General features: G+C 44.0%; 10 protein-coding genes across 10 annotated transcripts; 7 read left to right on the forward strand and 3 right to left on the reverse strand.

Annotated features, from left to right (window-relative positions):
* Positions 1–915: 915 nt before the first annotated feature.
* Positions 916–6,375, forward strand: FA14DRAFT_123753 (beta and beta-prime subunits of DNA dependent RNA-polymerase; the record flags this gene model as incomplete). Its single annotated transcript, XM_025496599.1, has 2 exons — positions 916–1,005; positions 1,096–6,375. 2 exons carry the CDS (start codon positions 916–918, stop codon positions 6,373–6,375), a joined length of 5,370 nt encoding a protein of 1,789 aa, XP_025354499.1.
* A 95-nt stretch (positions 6,376–6,470) lies between these two features.
* FA14DRAFT_70204 (uncharacterized protein) lies at positions 6,471–6,804 on the forward strand. The gene has a single exon (XM_025502721.1). The coding sequence runs from the start codon at positions 6,565–6,567 to the stop codon at positions 6,766–6,768; it is 204 nt and encodes a 67-aa protein (XP_025354500.1). The 5' UTR covers positions 6,471–6,564; the 3' UTR covers positions 6,769–6,804.
* FA14DRAFT_173901 (uncharacterized protein) lies at positions 6,749–7,686 on the reverse strand. Its single transcript, XM_025500507.1, has one exon. The coding sequence runs from the start codon at positions 7,659–7,661 to the stop codon at positions 6,840–6,842; it is 822 nt and encodes a 273-aa protein (XP_025354501.1). The 5' UTR covers positions 7,662–7,686; the 3' UTR covers positions 6,749–6,839.
* A 170-nt stretch (positions 7,687–7,856) lies between these two features.
* On the forward strand, positions 7,857–9,817 carry FA14DRAFT_191276 (uncharacterized protein). Its single transcript, XM_025501852.1, has one exon. It carries the CDS (start codon positions 7,887–7,889, stop codon positions 9,627–9,629), a length of 1,743 nt encoding a protein of 580 aa, XP_025354502.1. The 5' UTR covers positions 7,857–7,886; the 3' UTR covers positions 9,630–9,817.
* Positions 9,818–10,026: 209 nt separating this feature from the next.
* FA14DRAFT_161680 (Pkinase-domain-containing protein) lies at positions 10,027–12,976 on the forward strand. The gene has a single exon (XM_025499231.1). It carries the CDS (start codon positions 10,315–10,317, stop codon positions 12,892–12,894), a length of 2,580 nt encoding a protein of 859 aa, XP_025354503.1. The 5' UTR covers positions 10,027–10,314; the 3' UTR covers positions 12,895–12,976.
* A 222-nt stretch (positions 12,977–13,198) lies between these two features.
* On the reverse strand, positions 13,199–14,375 carry FA14DRAFT_191278 (DUF125-domain-containing protein; the record flags this gene model as incomplete). The annotated part of the gene is made up of 1 exon (XM_025501853.1): positions 13,199–14,375. The coding sequence occupies exon 1, from the start codon at positions 14,348–14,350 to the stop codon at positions 13,199–13,201; it is 1,152 nt and encodes a 383-aa protein (XP_025354504.1). The 5' UTR covers positions 14,351–14,375.
* Positions 14,376–15,389: 1,014 nt separating this feature from the next.
* On the forward strand, positions 15,390–17,798 carry FA14DRAFT_173905 (uncharacterized protein; the record flags this gene model as incomplete). The annotated part of the gene is made up of 3 exons (XM_025500508.1): positions 15,390–15,598; positions 15,672–17,469; positions 17,535–17,798. The coding sequence occupies 3 exons, from the start codon at positions 15,390–15,392 to the stop codon at positions 17,796–17,798; spliced, it is 2,271 nt and encodes a 756-aa protein (XP_025354505.1).
* A 1,170-nt stretch (positions 17,799–18,968) lies between these two features.
* Positions 18,969–20,910, forward strand: FA14DRAFT_180831 (riboflavin synthase domain-like protein; the record flags this gene model as incomplete). Its single annotated transcript, XM_025501042.1, has 2 exons — positions 18,969–19,145; positions 19,216–20,910. The coding sequence occupies 2 exons, from the start codon at positions 18,969–18,971 to the stop codon at positions 20,908–20,910; spliced, it is 1,872 nt and encodes a 623-aa protein (XP_025354506.1).
* FA14DRAFT_161682 (uncharacterized protein) lies at positions 20,512–22,471 on the reverse strand. Its single transcript, XM_025499232.1, has one exon. It carries the CDS (start codon positions 22,424–22,426, stop codon positions 20,945–20,947), a length of 1,482 nt encoding a protein of 493 aa, XP_025354507.1. The 5' UTR covers positions 22,427–22,471; the 3' UTR covers positions 20,512–20,944.
* A 174-nt stretch (positions 22,472–22,645) lies between these two features.
* FA14DRAFT_161683 (uncharacterized protein) lies at positions 22,646–24,231 on the forward strand. The gene has a single exon (XM_025499233.1). It carries the CDS (start codon positions 22,691–22,693, stop codon positions 24,098–24,100), a length of 1,410 nt encoding a protein of 469 aa, XP_025354508.1. The 5' UTR covers positions 22,646–22,690; the 3' UTR covers positions 24,101–24,231.
* The last annotated feature ends 30 nt before the right edge of the window (positions 24,232–24,261 follow it).

Consider the following 24,261-nt stretch of genomic DNA (forward strand, 5'->3'; position numbering starts at 1 on the left):
GATGGAGAGCCAGGGAGGGCCAGAGTGAGCTTAAAGCGTTTATTGGCTCAGTGCTGAGCTTGTTTCCGCTTGAGCCTTTTTGTGATTAGAAGACGCGTGTGTTGATTCTTTTTGTTTTTGAGTCAGGGCCTGCGTGAGCTTAGCTTAACCTTCAATCGCCGCTTAGAAGGCTGGAAAGGAATGGAATGCAAAGGCGCGCGCGCGCGCACCCTTTGTAGCTTTGTCGCATTTGTCTTCTGCTGCTGCAAAATGAAATCCAAGTTCAAGAGTGTGCACGCGAGAATGACAATGATTGTAATCAACTTTACCATCCACTTCCATCATCCCTTTTTCACCGTAGGACGCCTTCTCTCGTTCTTAATAATATCGACAATCCGATTCGTCAGGTTTCAGTGATCGAAGCAAAAGACGGAAAAGAAAAAGACGACTAGTTCTTCTTTTTTCATCCTTCTTCTCTTTTTTGCCAAAGCTCACCTTTTTCAATCGACGAATCTAATTGTTTCATTTGCATTGCACACCTTCGCTGGTCGTGCTATTGACGTTTCATCATAAAAGACGTCAGAAGGCTCTCGGAGTAGTAGGGGTGAAGGTAGAAATATCAAAATTGTGGAATTGAATTAAAATCGAAGAGGTGGGACGTGGCTGTTATTTGTGTGGTTTGTGAAGGTGGTCCGGGTTGGGCAGGTCATTCAGTGGCAAACGTTGTTTAATAGAAGTTGGATTCGCAGATTGGACGACTCAATCGAAAGAGAAGACGGATCAATCCTTTCAACAATCTCGTTTCGAAAGCGTGGTCATCCTTTCGTTTCCTTTCGTAGTCTCAGACAGCGTCTTTGATTTACTCATCATAATCGATCCGCTTCAGATCGAATCAGAACAAAGCTTTCGATTTCGTGTCACCTCCCTCTCGACAAAATGTCCTCACATGGTCGCTTTACCGAATCAGCCGCTAACCAGCGGCCGGTCAAAGAGGTCCAATTCGGAATTTTAAGTCCCGACGAAATTGTAGGTATAAAATGGTAGATGGGTTCATGTAACCCAAACGTTCTGGGAACATCTGAGTACTGATCGTTCTCTTGCCTTTCTCTATCACAGCGGAGCATGTCCGTCCTCAAGGTTGAGTTTAGTGACATCCGCGACGAAAGTGGAAAAGTTTTGGCAGGAGGATTATCTGATCCTCGTTTGGGTACAACTGATCGTGCATTCAAATGTCAAACATGTGGTGAATCGATGAGCGATTGCCCGGGACATTTTGGACATATCGAATTAGCACGACCTGTGTATCACATCGGTTTTATCAAAAAGGTTAAAAAGATTCTTGAATCGGTTTGTTTCCACTGCGGAAAGCTCAAAGCGGATGTCGATACGGATCCACTCTTTGCAAACGTAGTCAGATCAACGTCGACCAAAACCGCTTACTCTCGTCTACGACGCTTCCACGGCACATGGCAAGTCTGCTCCAAGAAGCTCATTTGCGAAGCCGATCCAGTAAAAGAAGAAGATGAATTCGGTGGAGTCGAAGAAGAATTGCCAGTGGGACATGGTGGATGCGGTCACACGCAACCAGTATACCGACGTGAGGGTTTGAAGATGTACGTTAGTTGGAAGAAAGGAAAAGAAGATGATGAAGAGGAGGGCAGTAAATTATCACAAGCAGACAAAAGACCATTACCAGCCTCGGAAGCATTGCAAATCTTGAAAAAGATTAGTGATGAAGACATTGAATTGATGGGCCTGTCCAAGCTCGAAGCAAGGCCTGAATGGATGATTCTTACCGTTTTACCTGTCGCACCACCACCGGTTCGTCCTGGTGTTGCAGAAGGAGGAACGGCAAAAGGTGAAGATGATTTGACATACAAATTGGCCGATATCATCAAAGCGAGTACTCAATTGAAAAAGTTCGAGCAAGAGGGTGCACCACCTCACATTGTTGGTGAATTTGAAGATTTGGTTCAATACCATTGTGCAACATACATGGATAACGATATCGCTGGTATTCCGCAAGCTATGCAAAAGTCAGGAAGACCAGTGAAGTCAATCCGTGCACGTCTAAAGGGTAAAGAAGGACGATTGCGTGGTAACTTGATGGGGAAACGTGTTGACTTTTCGGCACGTACCGTCATTACCGGTGATCCAAACTTGGAATTGGATCAAGTTGGTGTGCCAAAGAGTATCGCAAGGAATTTGACATATCCTGAAAAGGTGACACCCTACAATATTTCGTACCTATCTGAACTTGTCAGAAATGGACCGAATGAATGGCCAGGCGCGAAATACGTTGTTCGTGATACCGGAGAGCGTATCGATTTAAAATACAACAGACGAGCAGACATGGCTCTGCAATTTGGATGGACTGTCGAAAGACATCTGAAGGACGGAGATTATGTCTTGTTCAACCGTCAACCCAGTTTGCACAAGATGAGTATGATGTCGCACAGAGTCAAATTGATGGACTTCTCCACTTTCCGATTGAATTTATCCGTCACACCACCGTACAACGCCGATTTCGATGGTGACGAAATGAACTTACACGTTCCTCAAAGTGAAGAGACCAGAGCTGAATTAAGCCAGATCGCCTGGGTAGCAAAGCAAATTGTTTCGCCTCAAGCAAATAAACCCGTCATGGGTATCGTGCAAGATACCCTCTGTGGTGTTCGAAAATTCACTCTCAGAGATTGTTTGCTAGACTTCAATCAAGTCCAAAATATTCTGCTTTGGGTTCCACTCTGGGATGGTGTTGTGCCTACTCCTTGCATCTTGAAACCAAAGCCGTACTGGTCTGGAAAGCAGATCTTATCAATGTGCATCCCCAAGGGTATTAATGTCTTCTTGGGTAGCCCAATTGATCCCAAGAAGAACAATGTGACAGATGACGGTGTTTACATCGAAAATGGTGAAATCTTCTACGGTGTTATTAACAAAAAGGTTGTCGGATCTGCGGCTGGTGGTTTGATTCACATCATCTTCCGTGAACGTGGACCAGAAATCTGTCGTGACTTTTTTGGTGGTGCACAGAGGGTGGTAAATTACTGGCTCTTACACAACGGATTCAGTATCGGTATCGGTGATACAGTAGCAGATAAGGCAACCGCAACATTCATTACAGAAGAAATCATCCGTGCCAAAGCACAGGTAGACAAATTCATCCAAGATGCGAGACACGATCGCATGAAACCCGAAGCAGGTATGACTTTGCGTGAATCTTTCGAAGCAAAGGTGAATCGTGAATTAAACACCGCTCGTGATACCGTCGGTTCGCGTGCAGAGAAAGACTTGCCAAATTGGAACAATGTGAAGCAAATGGTTATTGCAGGATCAAAAGGTTCTTTCATCAACATCTCCCAAATGTCTGCATGTGTAGGTCAACAATCCGTCGAAGGAAAGCGTATTCCATTTGGTTTCCGTCACCGTACTTTGCCGCACTTCTCCAAGGATGACTTCAGTCCAGAATCTCGTGGATTTGTGGAGAATTCATACTTGCGTGGTCTTACACCACAAGAGTTCTTCTTCCACGCCATGGCAGGTCGTGAAGGTTTGATTGATACAGCGGTCAAAACTGCTGAAACTGGTTACATTCAAAGAAGATTGGTCAAAGCTTTGGAAGATGTTATGGTTTGCTATGACGGAACGGTGCGTAATTCTACAAATAATGTCATTCAATTTGCATATGGTGAAGATGGAATAGACGGAGCAATGGTCGAACGTCAAAATCTTTTGACACATCGATTGAATGATGCTGAATTCCGTGATCGCTTCGGTGTAGACTTGAATGCGGGCGGCTTCAAAAGGGGCACTTTGCAGGCTGGTTTGGGAGATTTCTCGCAAGAGCTGCAAGATCTTTTGGATGAAGAATTCGAGCAACTTTCTCGTGATCGCAAGATCTTGAGAACAGAAATCTTCAAAGACAGTCGTGCCGATGTATACTTGCCGATGAACATTGCTCGTCTAGCGCTCAATGCACGTCAAGAATTCAACATCGATCCGAGAAAGCCAACAGATCTTTCGCCGAAAGAAATCATTCTTGAATTGCGCGAAGTGATCGATAGACTCATTGTCGTCCGCGGTAATGATCCGATCAGTATTGCGGCTCAAGAAAACGCTACTCTATTGTTCAAGATTCACTTGCGATCATTCTTGAGTACCCGAAATGTGATCGAAAAGCTTCATTTGAATCGTGAAGCCTGGTCATGGGTCTTGGGAGAGATCGAACAGCAGTTCGGAAAATCAGTCGTAAATCCTGGTGAGATGTGCGGTACACTTGCAGCCCAAAGTATTGGAGAACCGGCAACTCAAATGACCTTAAACACTTTCCACTATGCTGGTGTTTCAAGTAAAAATGTAACGCTTGGTGTTCCCCGTCTAAAGGAAATTATCAATTGCGCCGAGAATATCAAAACACCTTCAGTAACTGTGTACCTGACTCCAGAGTATAGCCAAACTGAAGAGGCCGCAAAAGTGATTCAAACCGCATTAACCCATACAACGCTACGAACTGTCACATCTGCAGTTGAGATTCATTTCGATCCCAACCCAACCAGCACGATCATCGAAGACGATCGTGATTTCGTTGAAGCATTCTTTGCAATTCCTGATGAAGAAGTTGAACGAACGCTTGACCGTCAATCCGCATGGCTTTTGCGCTTGGTCTTGGACCGTGCTCAAATGTTGGACAAAAACTTGACAATGGCAGAAGTTGCTTCAAAGATCACTCAAACATTCTCGGATGATATTTTCGTAATGCATTCGGAAGACAATGCTGAGCAATTGGTCTTGCGTATCCGCGTTGTGGATAATGATCCCGACAAACAAACAAGTGAGAGTGAAAATGACTTCTTGAAGCTTTTGTCCGAGGATATGTTGAATGCAATCGATCTAAAGGGTGTCAAGGGTATCAAGAAAGTCTTTATTGTGTCTCAAGATAAGGCTCATCAACGTGTGAACCAAATCACTGGTGCATGGGAACCTGTGCGTGAATGGATCTTGGAAACTGATGGAACCAACTTACGTGAGGTTCTTGCAGTGACGGGTGTCGATGCTGCCAGAACGCTTTCGAATAATTGCGTTGAAATCCTGCAAGTATTTGGAATTGAAGCAGCCAGAAACTCCGTTCTCCGTGAATCAAAGGCGGTTATTGAATTTGACGGTTCATACGTCAATTATAGACATTTGGCAATGTTGTGTGATATCATGACCACCCAAGGACATTTGATGGCCATCACTCGTCATGGTATTAACCGTACAAGTCAAGGTGCATTAATGCGTTGTACTTTCGAAGAAACTGTCGAAATTTTGATGGAGGCAGCTGCTATGGGTCAACTGGACGACTGTAAAGGTGTTGCAGAGAATGTTCTATTGGGTCAAATGGCACCGATGGGTACAGGAGCGTTTGATGTTTGCTTGGATATTGAATTACTCAAGGAGGTGATCGTTGATCATAGATTGCCCGTTCAAGCAGCTATGCAAGCTCAATTAGATCCAATGGGTGGAAAGACTCCTGGTGGAATGATGACACCTTATGATTCTGGAAGTCCAATGCAATACTATGATGGTCAGATTCAAGATATGGCTGCCTTTAGTCCTTTGGCTCAAGCGCAAGAAGAGTACAATGACTATTTGGCACCAGGTCAAACACCAATGCGAACTCCTATGGGAGCAACATCACCTCGTGCATTAGGCGGCTATTCTCCCGTTTCACCCATGGTTGGCTATTCACCTGCAAGTCCTGCTTATGCAGCAAGCCCTGCAATGGTGAGTCCTTATATCCAACATGGCGCAGGAGGCGGAGCTGGTGGCTACTCGCCTACTTCACCCAACATCGGTTACGGGCCAACTTCTCCAGCATACTCGCCGACAAGTCCAACGTACTCACCTACTTCACCGCGCAATGATATGTCGCCTGTTTCGCCTGCATATGGAGGTCGCGGAGGTGGACGTGGATCAGGATATTCACCTGCTTCGCCTAAATGGTCACCAACCAGTCCATCTTATTCGCCCACCAGTCCAGTATACAGTCCAACAAGCCCTACAAGTCCAAAGTATTCTCCAACTTCACCTGCATATTCGCCGACATCACCTGCTATGCAAGGCGGTCGGGCTGGCGCAATCACTTCTCCTCGTTATTCTCCTACAAGTCCCAAGTATTCACCCACCTCTCCTCAATATTCTCCCACCTCTCCTCAATACTCGCCAACGAGTCCGCAATATTCGCCTACTTCACCGGTATATTCACCTACCTCACCTCAATATTCCCCAACAAGCCCCAAATACAGTCCAACCTCACCAAATGGCGCAACGAGTCCCAACGTAGCTGCTGGAGGAGCGGCATCACCACGTAGAAGCAGATTTACTCAACAATCTGCCTGGTCTCGACGCTAAAGTCACGGACAAAACACATTACCAATCAAAATAATAAAAGATGATTCAGGAACCATCATTACCAAAATATCATCATGCATTGCCTCACACAAAAATTTTTCGTCTCTGCATTTCGTTGTAAATCTAAGCAAATCAAAAAAAGTTGTCTTGTGAAAAATTGATATATCTTACAAGTCGTCAATATAATCTATGCGCACATTTGGCAAATTTCAAGAAATTTTGGCATGTCGAGTCTTTTTCTTTTCGTTTGTCTGCTTTCTCTTTTGGGTTATCCTCAAAATTCATCTTCTAGATCTGATCTCTCCTTTACTAAACCAAAACTTAATGTGTTTAGATAGTATGACACTATACCAATGCAATACTCTCGCTGGTACTTTCTGTTTTACAGGATGAATTTGAATGTGTTGGTATATTACAAAGATTAAGAATACTATACAAGAGGTCATTTTTGTCTTTGATGGGTTTCATTTTGAGCCAGATTGTTGTGCAGCATTAATATCTGCTTGTACTGCAGCCGAATTGGCATTCTCCTGTTGGATGGCTTCATCTGCAGGAACGTCAAACACTTTTCTTGCGGCTTGAATTTCTTTGTCCAAATAAATCAATTCTTCTATACGACTTGTTAATTTTGCATCCTTTCTACAGGCAAATTTGATATCTTCAACCGTCATCCTTGTTCTTCCAACGAACGGATGAACATTTGTGCGGGTCATCATTTCATGTGCCCGCCTTCTTTCATGTTCTGCATTTGCAGCTGCAACTCGCTTTTGTGCTTTGGCAATGGCAGTTGCTGATGTTCCTGCTGCTGCCCTTTCGGCTTCGTGATCGACTAATCTTTGTTCATTTTGCCATTGACGCTGTTGTGCATCTGCTTGTGCGATCATTTGAACGCGAGCTGGATTGGATGGAACGGATAATTGTACGGGAGATGGTCTTGCACGTTTGATAAGATCGACAAGAAAAGAAACAGTCATATCTTCCATTAATGCGATCGAATCAGGATCTGAATGTTCTGCGTCCCCAAAAGCGTACATCAACCCTTCTATGTCTTTTCGGAATTCGTTTTTGTATACGAAAGGACCCCTTCTTCCTTGTCCTATCCCGCCAGCTGCTCCTGCAGCACCCATCCCTCTCCTACCACCTCCAGCTCCACCACTGCCTGCTGCAGCCGCTGTTGCACGACCAGGGCCGCCTGCTCCGCTACCGCCTCCGCGACCTCTTCTATTTCCTTCTCCTCTAGGCCTTTTAGGCTGTCCGCTACCACTTGCACTAGGTTGCGGTGGCATTTTTGATTTATGAGAGAGGGCGATGATGGCAGAGAAGGACAACACTCAGCAATCCACTCAGTCTGTCCAAGATGCAATTTCCACGCGTGTGCGAAATCTGTGTCACATATATGCACCGCGCTATCACCTAACGGAAAAAATTTTAGAATTACTCCACCCAAAGTGTCGTGCGAAAGCTTTCTTCTTCATGACCATTGCGTTATACATAGAGAAAGGATACGAGCAATGACGCAAGAATCGCTAAACGACGGTCAGACGAACGGTTCTGGATCTGGACCCAGTTATCCGGATGGCTCGTTGGCAAAGCGAGTTGCAGCTACATTGCCACTTCATCCAGCTGACAAGAGAGCATCTTCGACAAATCTGAAAAGACCGGTTTGCTTACGATGCAAAAAGGAACCCAGTACCATTGTCGTTCAGACGTCGAAATTCTGCACATCATGTTTCAGTTTCTACTTTGAAGGGAAAGTACGTACAGGGCTTGAACAAGCACGGATATGTGCTTACATCAAAAGAATGGAAGGAGAAGAACAACAGCAGCAGCCACAGTCCTCACAACAGCCTGATCCTACAGCTTCATCCAAATTTGGAAATGCAAGACAGAGTAAGTCAGGTAGAGTTCTATTGGGACTGAGTGGTGGTCCGAATAGTAGAGCATTGCTCAGGATGCTCAGAGAACACCTTTTGCCGCCTCCAAATTATGATGCAAAGAAGGGAAAGCCGCATGAGGTCTTTGCAGTTGATGTGGTTTACATTGACGATAGCGCACTACAACCTACAACAGAAAGTCGCACAGAGGAAGTACGACAACTTGTCGAAGAAGAAGGTGGTGAGAGTGTTGGATTCAATTTCATCCCTCTTCGGATCGAAGATGTTTTTGAAGAAGACAAGGCGACAACGTGTACGGCAGGTTTCAAACAGGCACGATCGATATCAGACAAAATTGTTCAAGTCTCATCATTGGACGCTCTGCGGAGTCTTTTCTCTACTATTCGTCCAGAAAAGGTTCCTCGAACGGCTTTGGCCAATGCACGATCTCGAGCTGAAGATATGCACAGACTTCTCATCACACATCTTTTGAGGAGAGAGGCAGAAAGACGAGAAGTGAGCTGTCTCTTGACTGGAGAAAATGCAACAAGGAGGGCTATACGAACGATTGAAGGTTTAGGCAGAGGTCAAGGACATAAGATGCCAATGGAAGAAGGTCCAATTCGATTCCGAGATGTTTACTTATTGAAGCCATTGAGTGATGTCACTTCGAAAGAGGTAACGTTCTACCTTCGTACCAATAATATTAACAGTCTTATCCCGGACGATTTGATCGTTTCCGAGCTGTTGTCCGAACAAGATGGCAGCGGAAGTGGAAATAAGGCTAGTATTGGACGATTGACGGAATCATTGATCAATTTACTCGAGGGCAATGTACCGGGAACGATTAGCACAGTCAACCGGACCAGCAGCAAATTAGTCTTTAATGACGAAGAAGCTTCTCACATTGCTGCAAATGAGGAAGAAGATAAAAGTGATCAAGTGTTTGAAGCTGTCGGTCCTTCGATGCCACTAAGGCGGCGAAAGCAGACAAAGGAGAGCAACGGAGCAGGTTCAGCAATTGCCGAACTGGAACAAAACGTTCGTGGGTTGGGATTAGGTGGACAAGGTGCAAAGGTGTACCTCTCTGTGAAATCTTGGCCGCACTCTACCGGCCATCATGCATGTCCCCTTTGTCAAATGCCCGCTCAACGTGGATTACAGGAATGGAGGAAAGCCTTAACAGTTGATAAGAAGCAAGAAGAAGAAAAGGTGGAAAAGGTCGATGAGCAATATCCAATCAATTTATCGGATCTTTTATGTTATGCTTGCAATTTGCTGCTGGATACGCCAGAGACTTCTCCTTCAGATCAGACGATGCCTTTGCCATTATTTGTTTTAGAAGATGCTCAGAGAAGAATAAAGGAAAAGCGGCTGTAATAATATTGTCAATTGTCATTTGCTTAGTCACCCCGAAGTCTTCCCGGATTTCTTCCCTTGCATGTAAATGAGCGTGAATTAAAATTACAAAAGGAGGCTAAGGCGCAGCGCTGCGCAGCGCGTTTTAAGGGCGTAACAGACAGGAGAAAGGCGCGGCGTTGTGGGTGTCGATTAACCCTTTGTGTGTGAGAGATGTCCTTTTGTCTAATTTTACGCTAGAAAAGAGAGGCTTATAGAGTGAGTGAGTGTGTTTTAACTTAACACGCGTGTGTGCGCGATCAATGCAGCTGGCAACTTTGGCAGGCGTTGCGCTATTGTGTTTGGGGAGAGAGAGAGAGAAAGAAATAAAGGAGTATGACCTGTGGGTTTGATTAAACACTCTTTGTGCGTGCGTTGTGTTATAAAGAAATTAAGGGCGTCTTTGCACTTAGATGATCAACCATCGATCAATCATTAATCCGCCCATGTATGAATTGATATTCATCACATCGACAACGATTATCATCTCATCAAAAGGCTTTTTGACAAACAACAATTGACGATCGCTTTCCTCTAAAGCCGAATAGCAAGCGCACGAAAAGATCGCGTTTCAGCTCGAGAATTATTATCAGCCCTTTTCAATTCGCAACACCTTTCTCGATAAAGTTCACCCATTCAGATAGACCAATACAAGAACTGAAACATCATGTCTGGCTATAGTGCAGGTGGTGGTATGGGCTCACTTACTCCATCACGTAGAGCACCACCCGTTCCAGGCGCAACAAGTGGAAATGGTGGTCTAGGGAGTGTTGGTAGTGCACATGGCAGCGGCGCTCCTTTGGCCAACAAATCATTGCATAACGATCCTTTCTTACCTCCTCTAGCATCATCTTCACAATCTTCCGGATTTACAGGATCAACGGGTTTGGGAGCAGGTGGTGGTAGCTATACAGGCCCTTTGCGTCCCGCAGGACCGGGTGCTGTTGCCAACAATGGTGGACCGGCCAATTGGGGAGCAAGCGGAGGAAGTGGTTTTGGCTCACCCACTGGTGGTTCAGGCGGCGTTGGTGGAATTGTTAGAAAAGGATGGGTCAGCGTAAAAGAAGATGGAATTCGAAGTTGGATTTGGAGCAAACGTTGGTTGGCATTACGCGAACAGACGTTAACCTTCCACAAAAATGAAAGTTCTTATCAAGCTGTTGCACTTATCTTTCTCAAAGAAATTGTCAATGTCACAAGAACTGATCTGAAACCATATTGCTTGGAAATCGAATCAAAGGATCGCACATTCTTCTTGCAACTCAAGAATGATGAAGAATTGTACGGCTGGCAAGATGATATCTACAGTAGATCACCTTTAATGGGCGTTTCTTCCCCTACCAACTTCGTACATCAAGTTCACGTAGGATTTGATCCTGTTTCCGGTGCATTTACCGGTTTACCCGAGCAATGGACACGTCTTCTCACAACAAGTGCCATCACTAAAGAAGATTATGCAAAGAATCCTCAAGCTGTCTTGGACGTTTTGGAGTTCTACACTGATATCCAAAAGCGTGAACGTGATGATTTCGGTTTGGGAACTCCTACGATGAATTTACGACCCGGAGGTAATACAGTAGCAACTAACAAAGCGCCAGCCAGATTCGGAGCGGGTACAGGGTATGCTGGCAGTGAGGCAAACGACGGTAGAGGTCTTTCTCAATCTTCCAGTGCTGGTTCAGGAATGACTGCAAACAATGGATATGGCAGCAGAAGCCATGCTGATGGCAGTCAAACAAGTCTTCGTACACCCCACGAACAACCAACAAGGTCTAGAAGTCCAAGTAACGCATCTCAGGCTCAACCTAGACCTAGCTTGTCATCTCGTGAACAAAGTTCTTCCGATGACAGAATAATGACAGCAAGCCAAATGCGTACAGGCGGAAGCTCTTCCTCTTCTTCAGCTAATCGACCTGTACCACCATCACAGTCTTCAGGCTCTCGGAATGCAGGAGCAAGTGGCGCACAAGGCACATCTGGATCATCATCGAATGATTTGGTCGCAAGTCGAAAAGCACCCGCTGCTCCTGGTGGCAGCTCTACAACTTCTTCATCCACTCGACCACCTTTGCAACAGTCTACATCAAACGATTCGGCTAAACTAGCTCGTGAAGCAGACAAAGCAGTGGCAGCCTTGAATTTAAAGGCAAAAGAGATGAAGATTGACTCCGCATCTCCTGCTAAGCCACCTCCAAAGGATACCTCATCTGCAAGCAAAACTTCTGCTCCTTCGGCGACAAAGCCTGGTCCACCACCTGCACCTTCAGCTGGAACGGCAACGGGTGTGAAGCCTTTGCAAACATCTAAGAAAGATGGTTCTTCCAAGAAGGAGTCAGAAAGACGGATTAGCACGATGACCGAAGCACAAATTATGGAAAAGTTGCGCAGCGTTGTCAATCCGCAAGACCCCAATGCGTTGTACTCCAAGATCAAAAAGGTTGGTCAAGGTGCATCTGGAAATGTGTACGTGGCCAAGACATTGGCAACAGGACAACGTGTTGCTATCAAGACTATGGATCTTGCACAACAACCTCGTAAAGAATTGATTGTGAATGAAATTCTAGTCATGAAGGAAAGTCAACATCCTAACATTGTCAACTTCTTGGATTCTTATTTGGTCAAGAATAATGAATTATGGGTCATTATGGAATACATGGAAGGTGGTGCACTTACAGATATTATTGATAATAATAATGTGCTAGAGGAAGATCAAATTGCTGCAATCTGTTTGGAAACATGCAAAGGTCTCGAACATCTACATGCCCAAAGTATCATCCATCGTGATATCAAATCAGACAACGTTTTGTTGAATGCTTCCGGTCAGGTAAAGATTACCGATTTCGGTTTCTGTGCTAAATTGACCGATCAAAAGTCAAAGCGAGCAACTATGGTCGGAACTCCGTATTGGATGGCACCCGAAGTTGTTAAACAGAAGGAGTACGGTGCAAAGGTTGATATTTGGAGTTTGGGTATTATGGCCATCGAAATGATTGAGAATGAGCCACCATACTTGGATGAAGAGCCATTGAAGGCATTATACCTTATCGCCACAAACGGTACACCGACGTTGAAAAAGCCAGAAAAGCTATCGAAAGAATTAAAGGGCTTCTTGGCTGTCTGCTTGTGCGCAGATGTGAAAAGTCGAGCAACAGCGGATGAATTATTGCAACATCCATTCCTACAGATGGCATGTCCATTATCAAGTCTAGCGCCCCTATTACGGTTCCGCAACAAATCTGATCGTTGATGTACACATTCCAATTCACGCATTCCCCTTCATTTTACGATAAACCTCAACTGCGAATATCCTCCCTCTTTTTTTTGCGCGATTTTGCATCATGACAAAGGACGACAGACGTCCATGCTTATTATCTAACTTATCTTCATAAAGCCTTCTACTTTAATGCTGGCACACTTGTTCATATACTTAAAATGACATCAGTCTCACGAATATGATTATTAGGAGGGATTAAGGTAACAAGATTCTATATAGAGCATTAGCAATTTTGGTCAATATAATGTTCTGATGAGGATGTAATCCAGATATAATTTTAAGCCGAACCACCTTCAAGGGCCCTGACGATGATCCATGAACTTCCCGCTGCTGCAGCACCGACAAAGAGCGTAGAGAAAGCTCCATAGATCAATCCTTTAGTATCGCTTGCTGCACCTGTTGCCTTTTGTTTTACAACACCAAAGATCAGCAAAACAATACCAGTGATTGCAATTGACATGAACAAAGCCTGTTGAATAGAAGCAAGAAGGATATAAGGTAAAAGAGGAATAAAACCTCCAACGAAATAACTTGTTCCAATCACGATTGCCGATTGCCAAACACGCGATTCTTCAACTTTTTCTAAACCTTCTCCCATTCGTAATAAGAATGGTGTCAAGCCACGTTCAGGTCCTACCAAACCATCGGAACGACGGGTTGGTGGCGGTGGCGGCGGTGCAGAGTTGGAAGATGTTGCGGGAGCGGGTAAACCTTCTCCGCTTTCTTGTGTGATTTGATTCAAAATTCTCTTGGAATCCCGCTGTTCGACGTTTTGCAATTTAGCAGCCACCATTGCACCAATCTCTTCTGGTACACCAAATGGTTCCAGTATTGAGCAGACTTCTCTTTCCAATTCACCGGAGCAAGATTGTTGAACACGTTGAGAGGTTGAGGCTAATTTGTAGTTGTAATGTGACACTTCCGCTTGGGCACTGAGTAAACCTCCCACACCCATACTGATAGCACCCGAAACCAATTCTGCCAAACCTGCAAGAACAACGATTCTTGTGCTTCCGACACCGGAAAGACCTGCAGTAAGAGCGAAAGGGACAGTCAAACCATCTGAAAGACCGATGATCACATCACGTACGACGTCCGGATCGATCAAATGACGTTCTTCCCTTTTGAGTTCACGACAGCAAACGCCACGAACGCCATTATGTTTTTCGCATTTGGCCGGGGGAGCACCAGAAGTACTTGTGCTTGAACTTGCCACTTCTGCTTCTTCTAAAAGTCCTTCAGATTCGGTTGAGTTACCATTCCCGTTTGTGCTTCCGTATTGGGAAGAAGATCCTTCCGTTGTGGCCCACAATCGTGTTCGTTCACCTGCCGTCTTTTTGCCATTGGATCGTAATGGTGCTGAAGCTCCATTTGCAATGACTGAAGAACAGCCAGATTTGTTTTGACAAGTACAATTTGCGCAAGGCATGATAAATACAAGACGAGTAAAACAGTAAGAGGTGGTAAAGAAGGGGAATAGGGATGTTTGCATATATGCAGATCTCATCTTATATGCACTTGTAGTAATTAAACTTTCTTCAGCTTAAATGCCATAAAGAAAAAGATCCAAACGCGTTACGCCCAATCAGCGATTGCCTATTTCTCATCAATTTTAATGAACGGGTAAATTCTTACACGCGGTCAAACACGCGGCATCCGTTAAACGGCGTTTGATTGCGTACGGATCCGAATTGTGTGTATGATGCCAGACAGCACAAGAGGATCCCCTCGTTGCATGCCAGTGGCATTTTTGCTTATTGTGAGATCATCTTTCACATCTTGCTTGATCCATTCAATAATGGAATTGCGTTGCTGAAACGGACAAGAATAAAGCGAATTGTTGCTGAATCGAGTAAAAGCGCCCAGATTAGACCGTACGAATTCTCATGAATGCTTTTGACGGCACCGACAGTCTTGCAATCCGTAAATTTGAAGCATCACCCATTGTTCTGTAAATACAACGGCTCCGCTTTGATTCCACCAAATCTCATTTCGAATTGCATTACGTTGATGTAAAGAGTTGTGCATTGCTGACTCCAGAACAATGGAAAATACGAGCTTTTGTCTAAAAAGATCATCAAATATATCTCTACAAACTAGTTTCATCCATCGTTGTAAGCTCACTTATTTATTAGCAGCTATCCTCAATTACAGCTGAAAACAAGAGAAACCCTCACAAAAGTCCGAATAGTTCGAAATTTCCTTCTAATTTGCCGCAGTAAGAACCGCTCCGATGGTCCGTAATTTACGCCCGCAGAGATATGTGAAAATATGATAAGAGTACCATTGTTGGAAGAACAAAGGTGCTCAGCAACATTCATTGTGTGCTCAGCAAACTTTTCTTTCTTTTTTTGCTAGATATATAAAGAGTGATGTGGGCAACCCACAATTTCCCAATTCCAACCATCACACTCCCTTATACAAAATATTCTCTCTTGCTCTGATCTTTTCAAATTCAATCTATCACGATGTATCTGACTGACGATAAACAGTCAACGTATGGCAAGTGTCTCCGCTGGCTCAACGATCATTTGTCCAGCTGTGACATTCAAAATTATATCGACACGCCCACCATCTCCATCATTGGAAGCCAATCGACGGGTAAATCAAGCGTCTTGGAAGCCCTTTCTGGTATCGCTTTTCCTCGTGCTAGTGGGACATGCACTCGTTGTCCAACGTGAGTATGATGGTCAATCTCTCATTATATATGTACAGGAATTTGATCCTTCTTTCTTATCACTTTTGAACAGTGAGGTCCGCCTTTTCAATGCATCTGAAGAATGGAGCTGTGTCGTTACGTTGCGCATCGACCGTGACGCTTCCAATCAACCTTTGGAGAAACCGTCAATTGTCAAGTTTGGTCCAGCTTTAACAAAGAGCGATGAAGTTCAAGAACGTATCAAGGCTGCTCAACGTGCAATTCTCAATCCAGACAAGGACCCTTTGTCATTCATTGGCTCAAAGGTTGAAGCTGACCAAGCACCTGAGAACCAAATCAGCTTTTCAGAGAACACGATCTGTCTCGATATTCGCGGTAAAGAGTTGATTGATTTGTCTTTAGTGGACTTACCCGGTATCATTGCTACCACGGGTGGAGCAGAAGATGATCAAAGTGTCGATTTGATCAAAGAACTCGTGAAGAAAAGAATCTCGAAGCCAGGTTGTCTTATTCTCATGACTATCACTATGACGGATGACTACCAAAACCAAATCGGTGTCAAATTTGCTCAAGACGCAGATCCGAAGTATCAACGCACATTGGGTGTACTGACTAAACCTGATATAGTACAGCAAGACGATTTAAGCGAGTGGACGAAGGTTGTTGAAGGCAAAAAGTTTCCACTGCTTCACGGTTACTACGTGTTGAAGAATCCAAGCAGTGCTCAACTCAAGAAAGAAGGATACAGTCACAAAAATGCCCGTGATGATGAAAAAGGATATTTCAAAAAGGAGCCATGGCATTCGCTCAATGCTGGTACAAAGCAAAGATTGGGCTCAAAACAATTGGGCAAGCAACTCGAAAAACTCCTCGAGAAGCTCATTCAAGACAAACTTCCTCAAACCATCGAAACGGTTCGTAAACTGAGCGCGGAAACGAATGAAGAGCTTTTCCATTTGCCCAAGGAAGTACCTGAAGCTGCTGCTATTCAACATTTGCACATGTTGTTGCAAAAACTCAGCGCTGATGTAAAAGCAACCCTTCGCGGCGACGAAAAGCCAGAAGTATTTGCTTTGCCCCTCAAGCTTTTGGCAATTCTCTTCCGTCAAAAGATTTACAAAAGTCGTCCGTTCTTCCAACCTTTTACTAAGGACGAGCAGACAATGAAAGGAATCAAAATCAAGATCGGCGATGATGTTGAAGACCTTTTCGATGATGAGGAATTAGCCAGTGATTATAAAGCTGCAAGTGAATCAAAGCCAGAGGACGAAGATGGTAAGCTTAACAAATGGATCAAAAAAGGCGAGATCTACAAGATGCAAGTCCCTCAGTATAATCTCGATCTCAGTACCATTCAAAACATTTTGAATGACTGCGCCTTAGAACGCTTGCCTGGCAACATCAGTTGGGAAATCAAAGAGCGCATGATGAAGAAAGCTGTCAAATTTTTACCCGATTTCAGCAGTAATCTCTTGAAAGACACCATCGGTCTTCTCAAATCCACCGTCAAGTTAGTGACAAATCAACATTTGGATTCTTTCTCTAACAGTTTACTTTGTGGCCGCGTTACTGAAATCTTGCTCAATCTGATTGATGAAGAGGGTGATAAGTGCTCAATGATCTTGGACGCCATCAACAACTGCGAGATGGAGTACATCTATTCGATGAATGAGCACTACTATTGTGACAAGGTAAAGTTCTACTGTGAACGTACCCTTGAAAAGCGTCAACAGGAATTACCGTTGTCGAAGCCGGATCCAAACAGCTTTCAAGGCGTGATTCAACATGTTCAAGCTCAAGCTGCAACACAAAAAGGTGCAGAAAATGATGTTGATATCAGTGTATCACAACAAATTCAAATTGCCTCTGAGATTCGTGCTTATTGGCAGGTGAGTATAGCGTCATTAGCTTTTCTTACCGTGAAATTGACACTCCTATGTTTTATTCTACTCAGGTCGCCTTTAAACGTTTCACAGACTATGTTCGCTTGGTCATTCAAATCAAATTGATCAAACCGATTGGTGAACTTTGTCTTGACCGTCTCTGCGAATCCATGGGCGTTTATGGTAACATCACTTCGGCTAAAGCACATGCTCTCTTGCGCGAAGCAGACGAAGTACGTTTCAAGCGTGCAGATTTACAATTACGCAAGCAACGTTTGGACAAAGCCTCCGCCTATATCGAAAAGTTCCAAAATGGTGACTTTGAAGATATGTGAGCCATAGAATTTTCTTTCTTCTATAAATAATTAGAAAACACGCAAATGTTTATTATCATATGAATGAAATTGTTGAAACAATCGCCCGGATCGGCTTCTTTTTTCTTATAATTAATCGCCCGGTACCGTTGATATGGGCCCGCGCTTACGAAAGGATTTCATATATTCTCGATCAAGTTAGCAATCGTGAATGTTTTACCGATCCGCACGATGTAAAATCAATTTTGGCTTCCTCAAAAACAAGTGCAGGATGGAGGTCTCTATCTAATCAACATGAATGTTTATGAATTCGGACAGTCTCCTAATTTGAGGTATGTCTTACAATGCTGTCCATAGCATAAATATCAATTAGCACTATTAGAGGACTGAGTGTTTCTTTGATTCTCAGCAGTAGCTATCATCATCACATTCATTAAATACAATCTTCAATATCTGTCCAAATGCTCGATCAACCACTTACAACTCATAACAATGCATTGATTCGATCGTTCGAAGAACAACTGTACTACGCTCTGGTCAAAAGCGGCGAATCAGGTGATAACGCATTTCTTCATATCATGAAAAACACTAGACAATTGGTTGAAGTTACAAGAGGTTTACGATCACAAGCTATTGAACTACAATGGGCGCAAGCAGCACCAGATATATCAAACTTTGAATTCGAAAATGAAGAGTTTACGTCGGTCAAATTGATTCAACATAAGTTCACGAGTGGAACATTGCTCTTACGTTTCGTTCTTCTTCCTCGGGATGCATTTAGCTCGTTTGGCTTTTAGGAAAGCGGTTTCTACAGTCATATATCAGTGTCTTTTCCACAAAAGCACGTTTGATGTCAGTCAATCTTCCTCTTCTCCTTAATGTCCTCCCATGTGAGCTGAAAGACAGAATCACTTCATGATAGTAAAAATATGAAGTCCTCTTCTATTGATTATGTTAGGATAAAGTACGAAGTATAGCATTCAAGGAGAGGGAGAGTAGCTGCTGCATTAGAAATGAATAGCGTCTTGTATACTCTTTTCGGGTCCGCGTAATACAAAATCACGCGAACGTTTAGCGGATTTGTAATCAGATTTTTATTCAGTTTATGCTCCACTACTACTCTAAAATCTTCTTAACAATCAACGTTCATTACAATCAGACATGCCATACCGGTAATCCAAATAGGACGACATGGCTGGATCTAGCAGTTCCTCAAACGAGAGATCAGATATCGAAGAGGAGAGATCGTTAACAGTTCTATACGCCACACAAAGCGGGAATGCACAAGACGTTGCAGAAAGAATCGGAAGGCAAGCACGAAGGCGGCATGTCCATGCTCGCTTATATTCTATGGATGAATATGACATTGTAAGTGTGCAACATCAAGAGTATATAAGGAATCATCACTAACGAGAATTTGCTCCCTTCACCCATCCAGACAAACCTGATCAATGAAGCATTGGTAGTTTTGGTAGTGGCTACAACCGGAAATGGCGACTTTCCCACTTCAGCTTTATCTTTTTGGCGATTCTTACTACGATCAGATTTACCAGAAGATATCCTATCAGATGTGACATTTGCAACGTTTGCTTTAGGCGACAGCAGTTACAAACGATTTTGCTGGCCAGCACGAAAGATCAACAAGCGACTAAAAGGTCTGGGAGCATATGAGATAATAGAAGGTGGAGAAGCAGATGATCAGCATTACCTCGGCATAGATGGTACATTGAGACCTTGGCTGGATACGCTATGGAGTACGTTGGATGACGTACTGCCGCCTACGCCAGACAATAAAGCCATCCTTCCCGATGATCACCTTTTGCCGCCGGCTATTGATGTTCAACTAGCCAGCACCACAAATGGACACGCGAAACAGAACGGTGCAGTCAATGGCAGCCCAGGCGAGAGCATCGATACGGGCTGGCTATCTTCCCGACTGACAAAGAATAAACGTATCACAGCGGAAGACCATTGGCAAGACGTTCGCTTGATCGAATTTGAAGAGGAAAACGGGGAATATATAGAGTTCAGACCAACAGATGTGTTATCGGTGGTGCCAGAGAATAACGAAAAGGATGTGACTGCCATACTTGGTAGGCTTGGATGGACCGAAGTAGCAGATCACACACTAACACTCATACCAGCAAGTAAAGAAGATTGGATACCGGGCAGATTACTGCAAGATCAACCACTCACTCTACGCAAGCTCTTGACGAAACATCTAGACTTCAAGAGTGTACCTAGACCTTCGTTCTTTGAACGCATTCTACCATTCACACCAGCGGATCATATGCAACATGAAAAGTTACAAGAATATTGTACGCCAGGAGAAGGAGCAGATGATATGTATGAATATGCAATTCGAGTCAGGCGAACGATTTTGGAAGTTTTGCAAGAGTTTGATGCCGTTCAAATTCCGATTCGTTATGTATTGGACGTATTTCCCCTTTTGAGAAGACGTGAATTTAGCATTGCGAATGCGCCTAAGCAGCACATCGTCGAATCGGCAAACAAGATTCAACTTTGCGTTGCTATTGTTGATTATAAAACACGATTGAAAGATCGAAGGACGGGTGTTTGTACTTCATGGCTGTCTACACTTCAGCCAGGTGCACGTATTCCGATCTCAATCGCACCTTCTGCAATGCCTACGCAAGCCTTACGGAATCATTCTGCACCGGCAATCTTCGTTGGACCAGGAACGGGGATTGCACCAATTCGTAGTGCATTATGGGATCGATACGCAACTCTAAACGGTTCAATGAAGGCTAAAGATAATTTGTGCTTCTTTGGGTTCCGCAATCAAGCGAAAGACTTTTTGTTTGGAGAAGAGTGGAACGACCTCGCTTCGAAAGGATGCATCACACCATACCTTGCAGCCTCACGCGATCAAGAGGAAAAGATTTACGTACAAGATCTTATCAGTAAGGAAAGCGAACAGGTATGGAAGATAATCTCTAATCCTAAAGGGCTTGTTTATGTTTGTGGAAGTGCAGGCAAGATGCCGCAAGCCGTTCGTGCAAGTATCGTTGAAGCCTGTTGTACGCATGGCAAAATGCAAGAAGAGCAAGCAGAAGACTACATCAACCAAATTGAAACACAAGGACGTTGGATTGAAGAATGTTGGGATTGAACAAAGGGGTATAATCATTTACATCATCATTGAATTACAACTTTTCACCTTCTGCCAATAAATGTATACAAACTGCCACCCATCCGTCTGCTGAACCTAAAAGTGCTCCTATCCAGGGTATTTCTGCATCTAGAGGAATTCGGATACCTTGAACAACCGCATAAGCCAATGGAGGCGGAGGAGCAGGAGTGGAAGAAGGCGAGAATGTTGGAGTGGGCGGAAAGAGGAGTGGAAAGAGTGCAGATAAAATTGAATGCAGCGTGTTCGGCTTGCCATCTTCAGTGTAAGGCGCAACAGGTTCTTGTACTACGGGTGCTCCATTGACCAAATGAAAACGCATCGGTAAACTTCTATAGGATGAAGATCCACCACCAGAAGTACTGGCTTTCCCTGTCGTGACTGCACTCTCTGCTACGCTCATATTCGTCTCGCTTGGCGCTGCACTGTGAAGACTTGTCTGACTTTCATTATATTGTTGCATAAGTGATGGTCGAGCGGTAAGCTGACTTGACGTCGCTGTGTACTTTTCAGCACCGGTAACGCTTTCACCTGCTGCGGACGAGAAAGATGCCGCTCGAGAAGGAGATAGGCTACTACCTGCCGTGTCTGTCGATTGTGTATTCGCTGTTTGTTGAGCATTGGGAATCAATTTTGAAGCCACAGACCAAAATACGTCAAAATCATGTTGAATAACACCATCCCAAAGTTGATCTTGTTCTGTTCTTCGTAGATTGACTACCCTTTTCGTACTTCCATATCGCACATGATCCGCTTCTTTTACCATGCTCATAAAGCTTGATCTACAATTGTCCAGTCCAGGAGCAGAATGAATCTTGTCCAGAGGTGCATTCCCGATGCGTAATACTAGTCGCCATGGCAATTGCGGATTAGGTGCAGTAAATGACGAATTGTCCGGTAAAGGCGGAGAGAAGTATCCGTCCACAGATGGAATGCCAGCACTGGAAGCGACAGAAGGAGCAGTGCTAAGCTTTCTCATTGTACTGGTAATTGTGTTCACTGAGTTCGAGCTTGAAGAGGAATTCTTGTGCGTCGTAGGTGCCATATTGACTGCATGAAAGTCGTACAAAAGCCCAATCGGCCAATGCCACCGGAGTGGTACACCTTCGTACGTGAGCCAAAAGTCTTCTTCTTTGATATTTGCTAAGATGGCATCGTCGACCATGATCGACAATAAATTAGCACGAACTTCTTGCAAGACCAGCGGCAGGTAGGATATCCGAGGTGCACGAACATAATATGTTTCTATAGATCTGTCAACCACTCCAAAACTTGCTAAATCCGCTGATTCTACAGTTACTGAGATTGGAATTGTGGCATCCCATACTAACTTTCTGAATCGTTGGATTGGTGTATTGGTTGACAGCGTTGAAAGGGTGGATTGAGTATTGATGGAAGAAGGTATACCTGCAGTGGAAGATGATCCTGAAGCTGATCCTCCCGTTGTAGATGACAGAGAAGGCTGTCGAGAAGGACCACTTCGTAAAACGCTACTCATCTTTGTTGCAAGGTGATGGTGATTGCAAGCAGGACAAGACGGGAATGATGGCTCGAGCGAGGTTGATTGAAGTGTTGGTTTCGCTCTTTAATGCACAGCTTTCCGTTAGCGTTGTCAAGCAAGAGGAAGAGAGGTGAGGGAGGTCAATTAATCTTTATTGATTCACGTGCAAGCAAATATTTTCCGGATTACTGAAATGATGCATCAGCATTTCTTCGCGTTTGGGAAGAATGCAATCGTGATCATCATCAGGAAAGGTGCAAGATGGTGTTGAAAGTGTTGACGGGTCTTCGACAGGCGGGACAAATCACGCTGTCAAGGTCATCAAATGTACAACAACAAGCATTTAGACAACAACAGAGAAGCATAACCGGCTTGATCGGAACAAGTTCACCTTCTAGAACAACAACTTCGGTCTCAAGAAGCCCAAATGCATTCCGAACCGGCTTACTAAACCAATCGACGTTGAATGCAACTGGACTCGGCTCAGCCAGACATCTATCTCTATGGCCATTCTCTAAAGAAACACAACCCTCACCATCTAATGAAGTATTGCCAAATGCTAGTGACGCAAAGACTGAAAATCTAAGTCCACAAGAGGCTACCTTCACTTCAGCTACTTCTCCTTCCGATCCTCTTGCAGCTGCCGATTTGGCAAATGAAGCTGGTCATATAAATGAATCCGTTGCACATGCTACTGAACAAGTACAAACGCTAGCCGATTTAGGTCAATTATCCAGTTGGCCAAATGTTCAAGCAGCTCAAAGAGTTTTGGATTGGCTCGTCGAAGCAACAGGGATGCCATGGTGGTTAACGATTGCAGCTGTAACACTTTCAGTGCGTATTTTGGTTCTTCCTCTCGTGCTTAAAGGTCAAAAGAATGCTATCCTGTTGGCCAATATTCAACCACAAATGAACACTTACATGAAGGATATTCAATACGCTAAACAAACTGGTGACAATCAATTAATGGCAAAATCTGCAACATCCATTCAACAATTGATGAAAGATAACGACTGTCATCCACTTAAAAGTTTGATCGTTCCTGCTGTTCAAGCACCATTATTTATGACTTTCTTTTTCGCTTTACGTGGATTAGCCGATGCTGGATTGCCCGCGATGAAGACTGGGGGACTTTCTTGGTTCACAGATTTGACTGTTGCTGATCCAACATGCGTTCTGCCAATCTTATCTTCTTTGTCCATGTTGCTCGTCTTGGAGACTGGTGCGGAAATGGGAACTTCAGGAGGTAATACGACACCGCAAGCAAAGACGATGAGAAACGTCTTCCGTGTTGTTACCGTTCTTGCAATTCCATTCATCTGGAATTTCCCTACAGCTGTGTTCTGTTATTGGCTCACAAACGGTTGTTTGTCCTTGTTGCAATTGTTGACTTTGAATTTGAGCGGGGTACGCAAAGCATTAAAGTTGCCCGAACGTGTTGTACACGAACCGGAAAAGTTTGAAGGAAAGGGCAAGGAATTGGGTTTCTGGGATAGTATTTCTGCTGGTACATCAAGTCAACAAAAACATACCGTTCAAGTGATTCGAAAGAATAGGAATGCCATTCCATCTGTTGTACAAGAACAACGTGGAATGGATGAAAGCCGTGAACGTGCATTGAAAAAGATTGCCGCACGATCAAATTCAAATGATCAAGAGAAAAGAAAATAGTTTATTAAACACACACCACTCATAATCATGTACTTTTTATCATCCCCTTTCTGCATTGACGATCTCACTATGTACTACATCCGGATCCTTTCAATTTATTGAATGAAGTTTAGATAGTTTGGTAGCAGATCTACAATAGGGGAACATCTGACTAAGTTAGA

Source organism: Meira miltonrushii (genome assembly GCF_003144205.1).
Source record: "Meira miltonrushii strain MCA 3882 unplaced genomic scaffold FA14scaffold_3, whole genome shotgun sequence".
Lineage (NCBI taxonomy): Eukaryota > Fungi > Basidiomycota > Exobasidiomycetes > Exobasidiales > Brachybasidiaceae > Meira > Meira miltonrushii.

Bases quoted from the DNA above. Each gene is read 5' to 3' on its own strand.
- FA14DRAFT_70204 (XM_025502721.1), top strand. From the start codon at position 6,565: ATGCGCACATTTGGCAAATTTCAAGAAATTTTGGCATGTCGAGTCTTT.
- FA14DRAFT_173901 (XM_025500507.1), bottom strand. From the start codon at position 7,661: ATGCCACCGCAACCTAGTGCAAGTGGTAGCGGACAGCCTAAAAGGCCT.
- FA14DRAFT_191276 (XM_025501852.1), top strand. From the start codon at position 7,887: ATGACGCAAGAATCGCTAAACGACGGTCAGACGAACGGTTCTGGATCT.
- FA14DRAFT_161680 (XM_025499231.1), top strand. From the start codon at position 10,315: ATGTCTGGCTATAGTGCAGGTGGTGGTATGGGCTCACTTACTCCATCA.
- FA14DRAFT_161682 (XM_025499232.1), bottom strand. From the start codon at position 22,426: ATGAGTAGCGTTTTACGAAGTGGTCCTTCTCGACAGCCTTCTCTGTCA.
- FA14DRAFT_161683 (XM_025499233.1), top strand. From the start codon at position 22,691: ATGGTGTTGAAAGTGTTGACGGGTCTTCGACAGGCGGGACAAATCACG.